This window comes from Eschscholzia californica, unplaced genomic scaffold (assembly GCF_041429995.1).
Source record: "Eschscholzia californica isolate CP2 unplaced genomic scaffold, dmEscCali1.0.p SCAF_5, whole genome shotgun sequence".
Taxonomy (NCBI): Eukaryota; Viridiplantae; Streptophyta; class Magnoliopsida; order Ranunculales; family Papaveraceae; genus Eschscholzia; species Eschscholzia californica.
In genome coordinates, this window is record NW_028238472.1 from 52,137,901 (window position 1) to 52,152,771 (window position 14,871).

A 14,871-nucleotide genomic window follows, 5' to 3' on the forward strand; every position below is an offset into this window, starting at 1 on the left:
CCGTGATAGCCGCTCGCCCCTGGCTAGAGTGTCCGAGGCATGGGGTATAAGTGAAAGCTCAAACTTAATAAGAGTCGCGGTCTTTTAGGTGGTATCTTCGTCAAGAATATAACTCTGTACACGAGACTTGGGTCTAGCTCCTAGGTGTCTAAAGCAGGGACAATTGTGTCACAAATAAACAACAGTGTTACAAAAAAACGGGAGTGGTTTGAGAGACTGTCTTTACATATTCGATAGCATTTATAATATTGATTGTTAGGTTTGGAGAATTAAGCTGAGTATGGAGTAACTTTTGGACTAAATTGGCTGCCATTACTAAAAGACATTGAATTTCCATACATTTATTATATGAAGTCCGCAAACTAATTCAATAACAATGACATGTTGCGGAATGTATTTACGCATTTGATTTTATAGAACATTAGGCGCAGAAAACTACAATTTATAAGCTGAATCAGTTTTGAAAACAGTGACCTGTGTTGAGAATTTAATTTCAAATAGAAAACTAAATCTTGTGCAAACAAGATGAAGAAACTCGGATCCGTTAGCTAGTAATGTATTTGGTTTAGCACTTTCTATTTTTTTTTCCTTATGTGGTCGATCTATAATAGATTTGTTTGGTTCATGGTAGACAGGGACTTGGTCAAATTGTAGCTAGCCCCCTATTTAAATCATTCCATCTTTGTCGATTAATATGTATGCTTTTCACACTTAATCGAAGACTACTTTATTTTTTTTCAAGTTAAATTTTTAATTAAGATCGAAAAAATTTACTAATTTAAAATCCGATGATCAACATTTTGAAGAAAACACACTCACATTTTCTTATTACAAATGAGTTCTTTGAATAGAAAATTATAATTTAATCATCAAAAACGCAATAATTTTCAATATATTGTCAGACATATATTACTTATCAGTATAAAAACATTTTATCTTTCAACAAAAAAAGAAGTACAAAAACATTTTTGGAAAAAAACAATAGAAGATTTAGGGTTCATCATGGAGACCTTAATGAGGATCATCATTCTTCTATACAAATTCGAGGGGTATGTTCCTTTCATTGCCTTCTTCCATTACAAACCCAAAACCTATTAAGTCTGTGACAAGTTCTATAAGCGCCCCATTATCACTACAAAGAGTACTGTTACAGTCCAATTTTATATGGATAGTTGTGTATAGGGTGCCTTTAGTGATAACGGGGACGATGAAATACTCCTAAGCGATAACAATAATCTGCACGAACAAGATGATGATATTACGATCGGGCGATTGGATCACTTTGAACTTCTTCGGGTGGAATGAAACAATCAATCGATAATCCTGGCACATTATATGAGATATCATCGATCGTCCAAATTTCCTCCATTCGTTTTACGAGTGGGTTTGCTTTCATATTGTTACTGAATCTAGTTAAGTTAACAATAGAACTACCTGAATGAGAAATCATCACGCCGTTGTCGACCGTTCTGTAATCCTTCATACTGGACATTATTGATGTTTCCCAATAAGTTGGGTTGGACCCGAGTGACTGAATACGGGTCAAGTTAGAGTCCTCGAGATATACCAATAATCCACTTCTTTGACTAAAATAACCTATCATTACGTGTTTAATGATTTCTGCTGTGCTATCGCTACGATCAGCCAGAATCGTTTGATCTACTGACAATTTCAAAGCAAAACAATCTTCGTCCTCCATTTTTTTCTCTCCCATAAATTGTGCTTCAGAGAATACTGCAGCTACTGCTACAGGATCGAGTCCCTAAACATCATCAACAAAAATTTCTTTTAACACTTACAGTTTTAAGGGTAAACCGGTCTATAGTCGTTACGTTACGGTTACAAAATAAAATGTAACAGTTGCACTGTTGCAGCGAAAAATTGTTGATTATATTTGAAACAAGTGAAGCTTTAAAGGTGCCTCTTGGTAGTGTTATTGGCGCCTCCCCGTCAGTGGCACCCCCATATAAAAAAATGAGTCATAGTGTCCAGTCTCAAAACATGCATTCCTATTTTTTTTCTTCAAGTTAAAATCGGGGAATTCGAACCAATTTGGTTACAGAATCAACTCTGATTACAAAAGACCTAGCACTACCTCTTGCAAATTGAAACAGAACTGGACTACATCCAGTATTATTCCAGAAGAAGCATGATAGTAGCTTGCGGACTATGCGTGGATTTTCAGAGAATATAACTCAAATTGGTAGACTTTGTCCGAATTTTTTTATAAAGTCCAGTAATTTCAACTCTAGAACATCTGTGTGGAATTAGGTGTACCTGACGAATTTTACTACACCATTTAACATGAATTCACTCATTTGGGGGTGTCTTTAACTAAATGCAATTAAATTAGATTTACCAAGTCAAATGAAATGGGTAGCCCTCGTTAGCAAGAGTGATTCTAAAATTTCATTTAAATTGAGGATAGTTTTAAAAGCACCTTCTATAAGTGTTATAGGCGCCTGCTTCAACGCAAATTTGACCGGGAGTTTGTGAAGGAAGGAGACACTTATGGGAGGCCCTATAAAATTTCCTTTAGATTAATATTAGATTGGTTGAATTTAAGAGAGTGGGAACCACTATATATAATGCATGTGCAGGAAAGGTAACTATGGTGAAGTGTTAGTGAACGACTAAAAGAGAGATTTTATAAGAAGAAAGAAAGAAAGAGTACACGCTTATAAAGTAAAAAAGTATCAAAGATACCATCAACTCATGTGATAAGAAGAATCATTTTAAGTGGAACCTAATTATCATAACAACCTCCTTCTAATTCCATCTCTAACTTTTGGATCCCTAATTACTTATTTTTTATATCTCTCTACCTTTATGGTAATTAATTTCACAAAATTACATGTTTAGGTTTCCGAAAATACGAAGTTTTGTGCATATATGTACTGCAAGTAATTTTACAATTTTCATAAGAATCGTAATGATTTCGACAAATCCACTTAAGAAGAATAATTTTGAAAAAAAAAATTGATACCGCTCAATAAGTATAGATAATTTTCTTTTCAGTGTGTCAAAATCTGTTCACCCAACAGCCTCATTTTCAGTTTTCTTACTACACAGATATAGTTATACGGTGCTTCTGTAATTCAAAGATGTAACACTTCTGCAATTCGAAGAGAAAACTAAAAATGAGACTCTATTAAATAGTCGGATAACAAACTAAAAGTTCTCAAACACGAGAGAGTTGGTGTAAGGGTTGATTGGAAGTTGAGAGTTTGGTTAACAAAGGGTTGTTACTATCTCAACCAACTATCAACCCATTACCATCTCTCTTACCATGCAATTAGTGAAATTGTAGGGGGTTGAAATTAAATTAGCTAAACTAAGGGGGGGGCATAACCAAAATTGGCCAAACTGTGAGGTCCACAAAATTGCATACGTGATGCAATAAATCAAACATAATATACTGCAATAATAAATAAATAAATAAACAAACTGAAATCTGACCTGAAGTCCTCGTCGGAGTGGGCGAACTCCACCTTTAGCAACATGAGCTCCGAGCCAAGGTGTGTGGCGCCAAGCCAATTTCCCATCACTACCTGCTATTATTTTCTGACCTGATACAACTAACTCTATTAACCATTTATCTGGTATCATTTGCCACACCACAAAACAACCATACTGTGCCACTCCAGGCGATGATAATCCCGACGACATTTTTGTGGTGGCTCCGTCTCCTCCACCACGAGTACTACCGCTGCTTCCAGTGGTTTCTTCACTCATCATCATCTTCACACTTCCTGTAGCGTACATAGTTTTTACCGAGCCTTTTATTTTTTTACACCCAGTTGCTGCCACGTAGTGTTGTATTATATACTGAGCTGATGTCGCAACCTATTAACATACACACAGTTACAAAATAAATCAATTTAACAAATTTAGGCGGGATGGTTTTATTTTTTTCTCATTGTATGAATCTGACTCTTATAAATTTGAATCATTTGACTGGAATTGACCCAAAATCAAACTAAATCGGTCATTTAGACAAATCGAACGTCACAAGTCAAATTAAAAATGATTATAGAATTTAACTTGAGTCAATTAAAACTGAGTCAGATTTCAAGTCTGACTTGGCTAAAGAACAACCACAACCTTACTATAAGAAAAAAAGAAGATTGAGACTTACATTGGTGTTATTGGTAAGGGAGTGTTTGGGGTGATCAAATGAAATAGGAGAAAGAGGACAACCCATAACACTAAGAAGAATCTTAAGTTCAGATTTTTTGTGGAAGATAAGTGGTAAGTGATTTTTGAGCCAAACACGCCATGATTGACCTGATTTTTTGGAAAAATTTGTGTTATTTCTGGTATGGGTATTTCCTTCATTGATGGGTTCTTCAGAGAGAGGTGAAAGACGACTCATTTGATGATGAATGATCTTAAATTTCTTCTTCTATTGGTGGGTAAGTAATAGCTTATAGCTAGTGTGTTTGTTTATAATGTTGAGTGTTGAGGTTGGTTGGGTAACTCGGGTTGTTGAGAGAGAGAGAGAGAAGGGGGTTGAGGGAATTTAGAGAAAGAAGTAGTAGTACAAGTGTAGTAATGGAATAAGAAGAGGGGTAAAGAGACAACTACTTAAATGGGTGAGCAGAGAAGGTAGAATTTGGAGATGGAGCTTTAAAGGCAGGCTAGGCAGGCAATGGGTCCATATCATCTTCTTTTTATGATGATGTCTTTTCAATGGTTGTTGTAAAAATATACTAATATATGACAATATATTGATACAATTTTCTTGGAAGATAACATGATCATTTGACTATTCATTTTAGTGTTTTCGAAACTAAGGATGTATATTAGTTTTTGTAAGAATTATCGGATAATACTAGATCAACTTTTTGTAACAGAAAAAATCGGTCAACCTAACGAAGGTTGAGAAATGTTACTATGAAAGATGAAGCGAGTGGAACAACTCAAACTCATTCTTAACTATAATATATCAACTAAGCGTTATTTTTCAAAGATGAAGCGAGTGGAACAAAAAAAACAACTAAACGTTATTTTTCTGAATCTTATTCTGCACTTGGATCTATATATTATTTTGAGGGATTTCATATCAAATTTATAATATGCATGCTTTCAACAAAAAAAAAAAGTTTGTAATATGCATGAGTTTTTTTACCCTGAAACAACTCTAGCACCATTATTGTTAGCTCTCGGAGTAATTTGTGCTTCAGTACAATAAAGGCTTGGAAGAACAAAAAGCTACATCACTATCTTTGTAAAGTCATTGTACGGGTACATAAAATTCACAAACTCCAAACTCTTTTTTTTTTTTTTGTTGAATTTCAAACTCCTGACATTTTTTTTTGAGTTAATTCCTATATGACCCCCTATTTTGTGACCAGCTTCCTTTATGGCCCCATTTTTTTCGTAAATTCAAATATGACCCCCTATTTTCAAGTAAATGTCATTACTACCCTTCTTAATTTTAAATTTAAAACATTTAAAAAACATTATTTCCACCTCACCCCTCTCTCTCTCTCCACCTCATCTCTCTCTACAACTCACCCATCTCTCTCTCCAATTCACCTCTCTATCTTTCCAACTCACCTCTTTCTCTTCCAACTCACCTCTCTCTCTTCCAACTCACCTCTCTCTCTCTCTCCAACTCACCTTCATCATCCCCGATTAAGGTCGCCGGCCGGAAAATTTTCCGGCCGGCGACCTCCAAAAAAAAAAAATTTCCTCTCATCTCTCTCTCTCTAAAAACTCCGGCGAAGGGGGTTTCCCTTCGCCGGAGCCGTGAACAGACCAGATCGGTCTGTTCACGAGCAGACCAGATCGGTCTGTTCACGAGCAGACCTTGAAAGGAGTTCACGAGCAGACCTTGAAAGATCTGCTCGTGAACAGACCGATCTGGTCTGTTCACGGCTCCGGCGAAGGAAAACCCCCTTCGCCGGAGTTTTTAGAGAGAGAGATGAGAGGAAATTTTTTTTTCTTTTTCTTTTTGGAGGTCGCCGGCCGGAAAATTTTCCGGCCGGCGACCTTAATTGGGGAAGATGAAGGTGAGCTGGAGAGAGAGAGAGAGGTGAGTTGGAAGAGAAAGAGGTGAGTTGGAGAGAGAGAGATGGGTGAGTTGTAGAGAGAGATGAGGTGGAGAGAGAGAGAGAGGGGTGAGGTGGAAATAATGTTTTTTAAATGTTTTAAATTTGAAATTAAGAAGGGTAATAATGACATTTACTTGAAAATAGGGGGTCATATTTGAATTTACGAAAAAAAGGGGGCCATAAAGGAAACAAAATTACTCAGATAAAATAGTATCCACCGAAAATAAATTTGGGTTTAATATAAGCTACCAACAATCTCATCTCCTTTATATAAACATAAAGTATACATAGCGATCGAAAGAATCTCCTTTACCATAACCCTAGTGGTAGGCATGCTTAAGCTACGCATAAAATACAATAGATTGGATCCAAAGAGTATACATATAGCCTGCTAGATAAATAAAGTAAAGGAAGAATTGGCGATCATAATTGTCATTAAAACAATTTTGTCTACTTGATTTCAACCGTTAAAATGATGTTTATATGTACTTCATTCTCTGAACTTGAATCGTGTAAATCCAATAGATCTAAAATTGATCTGAATTAGCCTTTCGTACGAATTAGACAAAACTAAACATTATGAATTTTGACTCTTGTATATATGAGAAGTTGGTTCGAATTTGATACCGAATTGGAGAAATCCAAACACCTACCAAACAAGTTGGAATGAACACAAAAAGAAAGTTCTAATCCAACTTTATTCTTATTTAACCACATAAAATCGGGGAAGGATAATGTCATAATCAACTACAAATCAAGAAAAAATAATTGATGAGGAAGAAGATTGAAGGTGACGTTTGGAAATATACGAAAAGGAGGAAGAGACAGTTCAACCATTAAATTTGTTTCTCTCTTAAAGAAGTTCTTGATTATTACATTTTACTCACCGTCTCACCTGAACCACTACTACCACTTTGGACCACCACAATTCATATATATATATATATATATATATATATATATATCGATATTGGATATTATCTAAAAATTATGAAAATATACCAACAATAAGTTTAATACCATAAATTTGAAAGGTTTTGATAAGTATCGAATCAAATATGAATTTTTGACAATTTTTGTTAAGTTCTTAATCCCATATTGCTCAAAAAATCTTACTAACTCTACTACCATAAAAGCGAGCTCAACCTCAGTAAATGACGAAGTCTTTTGAGTCGATTCAAGAGGGTCAACTCTAAAGCAAAACATCTTATCATTGGTAATTGGATAAATCTGGACCAGCTCCCACTTAGACCTCCTGCCCTCCTTAATGAATTTTGAAAATTTCAAGATGGAAACACGCATACCTCTGAACGATGACAAATGAATGATGAGATTGTTAGTAGCAGTCTACCACACAGATAAGAGGTGTAAGTGGGAGCTGGTCTAGCATCTAGCACCATCTCTTCGTATACTTATTTTTTGTTTTTGGTAACGTCTCGGTATCTAAATCAGAGACAATATCGAGAAGGGTTAAGCTTGGATTGAAGAGAGTAAAACCTTGAATCAAAATTGCCCAACAAAGTTTACTTATTTTCATACTCAACATGATCAATACTATCACAAAGTTGCAGAATTATTTTGAAGGCAATGTAGAACTGCAACACAATAATAGAGATATTATTAGCCAAGATTCGAAAGATCCAACGGCTATAAATACTCTAAACACAAGGATCCAAGAGTATAAAAGTTCGATTATTATTCTGAGAACCTGATAACAGGTTTCTTCCTAGAACCGGATTGAGGATGTCGTTGAACGTTAATCAAATGGTTCAAAACTTTAACATAACGACTCACCATTCCTCCCAACTTTGCCGCTTCTATACCTTCTCCTTGTTGCTTTGAAGTGACTATCTGTAAATTCTTCTCTTCTTCTTTCAGATAATATCCGAGCGAATTTCGACGATGTCTCTTCTCGGGTTCACGTTTTCTATCTCCCTCGTTCTCCATTTTCAGCTTCACATTTTGCTTCTTGTTAGTTGGAATTCCTGCAACTTCTACTGCTTTCCCATCATTGATCATTAGTTCTTTCAAGGTTTTATGATCTGCAGTTCCTAAACTTTCATTAGAATCAACAGAGTTTGAAGGACTATTAGTTCCTTCGACAGATTTCAATGGAGGTTTTCTTGTTCTCTTTGACATGCTAAGATCATAACGACGTTTAAATAGATTAAACTCGCTTCCCATCGTCGTGGGATCTCCTTGAAATCAATATGCATTTCCTGCTTAATTAACTAATAGGCATAGAAAGCAAAATTAAGCTAAATTGGAAGAAGGAAGTAGTTATCAGAGTTAGCTTATTTTCTAGTTAACTGCAAGTTTTAGGGTTTTCAGATTGGTGGAGTGTCTGTTTCAAGTGCTCTATCACACTCTAAAAGGCATTTATACCAACTTTTATTACTACTTACTTCGGTAAGAGCTAAGTAGTTTGGCTCATGACTCACGCGTGGCTCAGTCGCCTTGAGGTCCGAGCCAGTTTAGTGACTCAGTAGTTACTTCCAATAGTCCCACATCGCTTGGGAGAGAGTCTGGAGACTGGGCTAAAGGTGCGTGCTCAAGCTTAGTAAGTATTGAGGCCTCCAAGTACGAAACAAAACCTCACACCAAGTGGGTCTTTGGTGTCATAGCCTACTTGAGGGTAGAGCAAATCGTAGCGTACCTGTTGGGCTTGGGTTCGGGTGTCAAAAGCGGGGACAATATCGATAACAGTTATGGCGTTACATCACTTTTCTGAGAACTCGGCTATTGGGACGACTTCCCTGAAGAGAAGCCACTTTCTAAGCACAACTGACTGTAACTGTTCAATCATTCGTCTCTCACCAACTTTATTCTGGAAAACTCTACCAGTCTTGATGAAGTGATATAATACCTGACGATTATGGCTATCCATCTAAATGACTAAGACTGTTTGATTTAAATTGCAGACTGATTCAATGGCTCCTACAATAGCAATTCGACAAAATTGTTCGCTCAAGTTAAGTATGGGAAGAAGACAGCTTAACCTAAGTCTGAGCTCTGAATCAAAAACAAACATCGAAGTAGAAAGAAGACGACTTACGTTTTGGTTTTCAGTTTCATGGATGGCCACGAGGATGAATTAAAATGGGTTTAGAAGACAATATTGCGTGAATTTTGTAGAGTTGAGACACTACCGTAGTTATGATTCTGCGAGTAAATGAATCTACTGAAATCACAAGGGCGAAGATAAGTGGATTTATGACTGTCCAATGAGATGATTGGAACCAAGTTATCAAGAAAACAGTAACGGATCGAGATCTTTGATACCATCTAATAAAGAAACTTCATAACCAAACAGGTGTTAAATAAACTTCGAAGTGAAGACAACGCATAAACAGCTAAATAGCATGCTATTTATTTCCAATTAAGTTGTGCAATTGACTGCTTGAACACGATATATCATTTCACATCAAGGTAAAGCTCTAACCTTACATAATATGGAGTTCTATTACAGTATACACAAGTGCTGAAAGACTACAATTTTTCTGAGGCGAAGCTATTTGAATCCACTACTTGATTGAGATTTTACCTAGCAAACCGCATGGTCCACTCAGCTGCTATTTCATCGTGTTTAGTTCTGTCTTCCAAGTATAAGTGAGCAACTGCGGAAACAAGTGGATTATCTGAAACGATGAAAAGTCACAACCTTATCAATAAACATAAAGAAGCTCCGAGTCTAAGAGAATAACCGGCTAGTGAAGATAGAGGTAAAAGCTCACAAGGGTTGGGATTGGTAAACATCGATTTTATTGCAACTAACACATTTGAGATTGTTAAAGCAGGACTCCAGCTATCTTTCAGTATATCCAAACTAATATTGCCATTAAGATCGACATTGCAGTGATAGATCCGAGTTTTGAAAACTACCTATAAACTTGGAAGTAAAAATAATATGAGGCAAGAAATAACAAGAACAAAATTTTCTTGAATAGTACAATCTAAGATAGGTAATATTTCTTTCTCTTGCTTTAAAATTCTATCAGTTGTGAAGTGAAGAGTTCGACTCACAAAATTGAATTCCAAATGAGTATATTTCAGTCTTTCTGTAAAAGTAAATAAGGATTTCATAAACAAAAACTCTACACAGCCCGCCACCTTAAACCCCCTCTTGAACCGTGCAAGAGAGAAACTCTCGTTTCTCTCTCCACATGACGTCACAGGTGAGAGGAGAGAGAAACAGGGTTTCTCTCTTGGGCGGTTCAAGAGGGGGTTTAAGGTGGCGGGATGTGTAGTCTCACTCCTCCATAAAAGTCCTAATTTTCACAAGTACAACGAATAACGTGCGTGAAAAATACAGTACTCGACGGGAGAGAGGGGGGAGGGGATCGAGTATACCTTTGGGGGTTTGAATGGATAATCACTTGGAAATGTAATGTCGAGAAAAAATACACCTCCTTGATATGGTGATCCTACAAAAAGGGGAAAAAGCTAAATTGTTAGGTTGAATAGTTGTACAATTTCATCAACTGTAAAGGAAAAAAGAGAGCGGAAGGATAGTTAGAGAGAGCAACTGAGCAAGCAACAACGATATTGAAACTTTGGCCTTGTTAACATATCTAGAAACAGATAAGGTCTTGTATGCACGATATATCACATCTTCCACGTTTAAACAAGGGAAATCAAATCGACATAGAAAATGATAATCAAGGGAAATCAAATCGACAATCTATTCACTCTATGACCCTCAAATTTGAAGGAATCAATTCATTTCATTTTCCACACTTTAGGGGCTAACTAACTAGTGTGCCATTCTAGCATGAATTTTCTTGTGCATTTCTAAATGGTTTGTTAATAATAATACGAAGAGATAGGAACTCAATCTCGACCCCAAGTAGACCCTTTTGGGTATTTGACTTACCCCATTGACACAATATAGAAAAGAAAAAAAAGGAAAGATCTTTCTTCTAGCAGTCTATGTCACCCTCTTTGATACTAATATAACTTTTACTAAATTATCAACAATAACTATGATGATGCCCTAAAAACTGAAAATCACAGAAATATAGAAACCTAAAAAAAAAAGCACAACAGAGAGAGAAAGAGGGAAGGTGGGTACCATGAGGACCAAATAGGGTGGAAATCCATTGGTAGAGATTGTCACCTTTGGGACCAGCTGAGCAATCAGAAGGAGGGTCACTGTTGAATTCCATCATCTCTTTCCTTATCCTTTTCCCTGAAGCTGATACTGATGTCGTCGTCGTCGGCCATCCTCTTCCTCCTCCTCCCCCGCCGCCTGAACAACTGCTTAATGCGGTGTTCATCCCCGACATTCTCTCTCTCTCTCCTCTCTCTCTCTCTAGCTAAAGGGTCTGTTTGGTAAAATATATGGGGAAATGTCGAGGACTTCAGTCGAGCGAGTCCGAACCCAGAACGGCTCTAGTCCTGACTTTGAGGCCAGAAACAAAAGTTCTTTCCCAATGTAGTCTAGGGTCTCTGGCAAGTAGGGCCCTAGGGGAGCTAATCGTTTAGGATGGCCTGCTCTTGCCCGTGTTTAGGATGGCTTGGTCGAGCCCGTACCTTATACGGGCCAAGTTAGACCGGGTTGTATTCCGAATCGAGGAGCTTGATTTTGATCCAGTCGGCCCATTCTCGCCCGTCTGGGTTGGGGCAAAGCCTGTGGGATTGGCCTGTCTCGATTTTGTTCCACATACTTGTAAACATTCGTAACGGCTTATATCATTTAGGCACTTATAAGTAATCATTTCTCTTTTCGATGATTACCCGGCCTTGTCCATGTCCCAGACCATGAATAGGATTTAAGGTTCAACAAACTGGCCCACCCAAGACATCATTTAAACTTGGGTGTAGAAAGTCTGGTTGAAGCCCAGACCAACCTGTTTATTTTCAGTTGGGTCGCCCCAGCCCGAAAAACACCTCTACTTGCAAGCATATGACTTAACACCTGTAAATTAACGACGCAAACAATGGCATACAAGTTATAAATATTTTTGCCTCAGCTAGTACCATGTTGCTAGACATAAATAGAAGGAATGAAAACAAAAACTAATAAAACATGATATTGTAGCTACAAATATTCTCTAATTTATTAAACATTTACAACTTTTGATAGTTAAAAGATGATTGAATAATCACGACATAAATCGTTCTTTTATGGGGATAACATTTTCTAGCTGATGCAATTTCATGTCAGGTACGATTGCTTAGTAATTTACAATAACAAAAATAAATATGGCATCTGATCAAAATATCAGTTATGTCGTTAAATTTGTAGGCTTTCATATTTTGGTTCACCTACCAAAGAGTGCAGCAAAGTGACATCATTTTTCTGCTAAAAGAATATCTTCTTGGTGAGATATCTGCACACACTATTATGTGCAACGTTATTTGAACATGACAAATATCTTATTATTAGGTGAGCTCAAATATATTTACTTTCTTTTTTTTTTGATGAGATCAAATATATTTACTTGGACATACAATCTTTCTTGGTCAAAATGGGATCTTTTGGCATATGAAAGTTAAAGAAGAAAACCTTACTTCTTTATTTAATAATAAAAAAATATAAATCATGTATACATTAGTAGTATGCTTATACAACACCAATACGTATAATCTTACAAACTCAAAACAATTATTGCATGGGTTGATTGATATGTGTATGTGTGTGTATCAAGCTAATTGATCTATATCTCTATATCCCAACTAGCCGGAAAAAGAAGGTAGGAGGCTCAGTGTTCTTCTCGAATTATTCAAGTGTTTCTTATATTTGTGTCGATGAAGAATAGATCAATGCATGTAAGATTGGAAGTCGATATTTTCAGGAATAGTACTTCCGGGTTTCAAACCGTTCTGAATGCAGAAGTTTTTAGCAGCAGGTGGGCACATCTCATTTCCAACTTTTTCACTAAATTGATTCTTACACTGCTTTAATACACTATTGTAGCAATTATTGTATCTATAATCCCCCTCTACCACCACACTCATCGTCATCACCACCACTACCACCACCATCATCATCGCTATGATCTTCTTTCCGTTGAATCCTGCCATTTTTCCAATTGAATGTGTAATTTCAATTCTCACTTTTTTTTTGCCTTTTGAAAGTATCTTGATTAAGAAGGTTAGTTGATTGAATGTGTTAATGTATTGAGCGAGAAATATGAATTTATAGGTAGTCTGTGTAGCTATTTGTGGAATTTACTAATTTTGGGCTGATTTTCAAAATCCTAAAAGATAGATGGTTCTAAACTAAAATTGAATTTATATTATATTAACCAAGTAAGATGGATCCACTTGTTTGATTCATGTTGAAGATAAGACCTTTTTTTTTTTATGAGAATGTTGAAGATAAGACTTAGTCATATGATTTCTATTTCTTCAAGATGGAAATAGACCAAGGGATTTCATAGTAAAATTAAATTATGATTAAAAATCAACTCCCGAATCATCACTGACAGTATATTGACAATTCATCAATAAATGTCTGGCCTTACAATAAAAATAAGACACCCTTATAAGACATAAATAATTTGCTACAAGAAAAATAGTATATAAATGAATGCCTTAGAAAGTTAGAATAGAATATGGGTGAATTCAAGTTTGATTTTTAGTGAAAAAAAGAAAAGTTTGATTTTTAGTTAGTGAAAGAGTAACTAAATTCTTCCAATTTCAACAAAAAAAAAAAAACTAAATTCCTCCAAAATTATACAACAAAGGCACATTCAACCTAAAGTTGATTGTTCTCATATATCCCCCAATTTCTCTCAATTTACAAAAACAAAAACAATGACATTCAACCACAATTAAATTCTTTTACAACACTACTTTTTTTACTCTATTTCATTGTCCCAACTGATTGAATCGACAAAAAATTGGATCGATATGGTTATGAAAGTTGGATTTGAACAATAAGTAGAGTGGTCGATATGATTATGAAAGTTGGATCAGAACAATAAGTAGAGTGGTCGATATGGTTATGAAAGTTGGATCAGAACAATAAGTAGAGTGGTAGCGAGGTATACTACTATATGAAAGTTCAAATCCATAAGCTTTTCTTTTGTTGTGTTTTTTAAAAGCCTCAAGTGCTCCTAGGAACTGAATGAAAGAGAACTTATAAGTTTATATTATGAAGTAAAAATAAAATAGAAATAAAAGTTTGAATAATCACCCGATCGTAATCGTTTTCTCCGCTTTTTGTACTTTATTTACTAGCTTCAAAATAGAAATAAAGCTTAGACATTCAAGATTTATCTCGCTGAAACGAGATTTAATTACAACTCCTTGACGTACGCTTTCGGACAGCCTTTGCATGATATTCATCAGATATTTTTTCCAAAAAACTTTATATTTTTTTTATTATTTTCGACTCACCTCGTCATCCGTGAATTTCAAATAACAATGAACAAGTAGAATATCTTCATCTTGTGCATATGAAATCCGTAGTGCTTTTTTGGTTGTAGTCGGGTCACAAACATCATCAAAAGTTTCAAATGTTGACAAATGTGTGGTGATATTTCCTCAGTATCATCATTCCCTAATCCAACAGGCCGAAAATTATGAGACGTCAATTCCATAAACCTTTCGTGGAACATCTGTTTGGATCCATTATATGAAGAAATGGGCAAAATGAGAGAGAATGAGAAAATTATGAGGGAGACAAAAAAATTATGGAAACCAACCCAATTTTGGTCGTTGGAGCCAGAGGACTTCCTCACATCACATAACCCTTGGAACCCCATAATTTTGGGGAAGAGCTCGCAGTCAACTTTACAAGTAGAGTCGACTGAGGTCTGAGGGCTTACTTGAGGGTTGGGGCTGAGTTGAGACTCAGCCCAAG

The 14,871-nt window shown here is 36.0% G+C and overlaps 2 protein-coding genes across 15 annotated transcripts; both read right to left on the reverse strand.

Annotated features, from left to right (window-relative positions):
* Positions 1-861: 861 nt before the first annotated feature.
* Positions 862-4,646, reverse strand: LOC147540442 (lipase (DUF620)). The gene is made up of 3 exons (XM_086640551.1): positions 4,139-4,646; positions 3,460-3,846; positions 862-1,762 (listed from the first exon to the last, which is right to left on the reverse strand). The coding sequence occupies exons 1-3, from the start codon at positions 4,373-4,375 to the stop codon at positions 1,259-1,261; spliced, it is 1,128 nt and encodes a 375-aa protein (XP_086496677.1). The 5' UTR covers positions 4,376-4,646; the 3' UTR covers positions 862-1,258.
* Positions 4,647-7,568: 2,922 nt separating this feature from the next.
* On the reverse strand, positions 7,569-11,561 carry FUS9 (Ubiquitin-conjugating enzyme family protein). Of its 14 annotated transcripts, none has more exons than XR_015225105.1 (7): positions 11,131-11,538; positions 10,410-10,483; positions 9,794-9,941; positions 9,604-9,697; positions 9,115-9,237; positions 8,926-8,996; positions 7,569-8,101 (listed from the first exon to the last, which is right to left on the reverse strand). XR_015225105.1 is itself a non-coding variant. In XM_086639923.1 (5 exons), exons 1-5 carry the CDS (start codon positions 11,342-11,344, stop codon positions 8,095-8,097), a joined length of 537 nt encoding a protein of 178 aa, XP_086496049.1. In that variant the 5' UTR covers positions 11,345-11,538; the 3' UTR covers positions 7,569-8,094. The 14 variants fall into 14 exon arrangements, 5 of the variants coding, with proteins under 5 accessions (XP_086496049.1, XP_086496047.1, XP_086496051.1 ...); XR_015225102.1 differs by having other exon boundaries at positions 9,115-9,240; XR_015225110.1 differs by having other exon boundaries at positions 11,176-11,458.
* Positions 11,562-14,871: the final 3,310 nt, after the last annotated feature.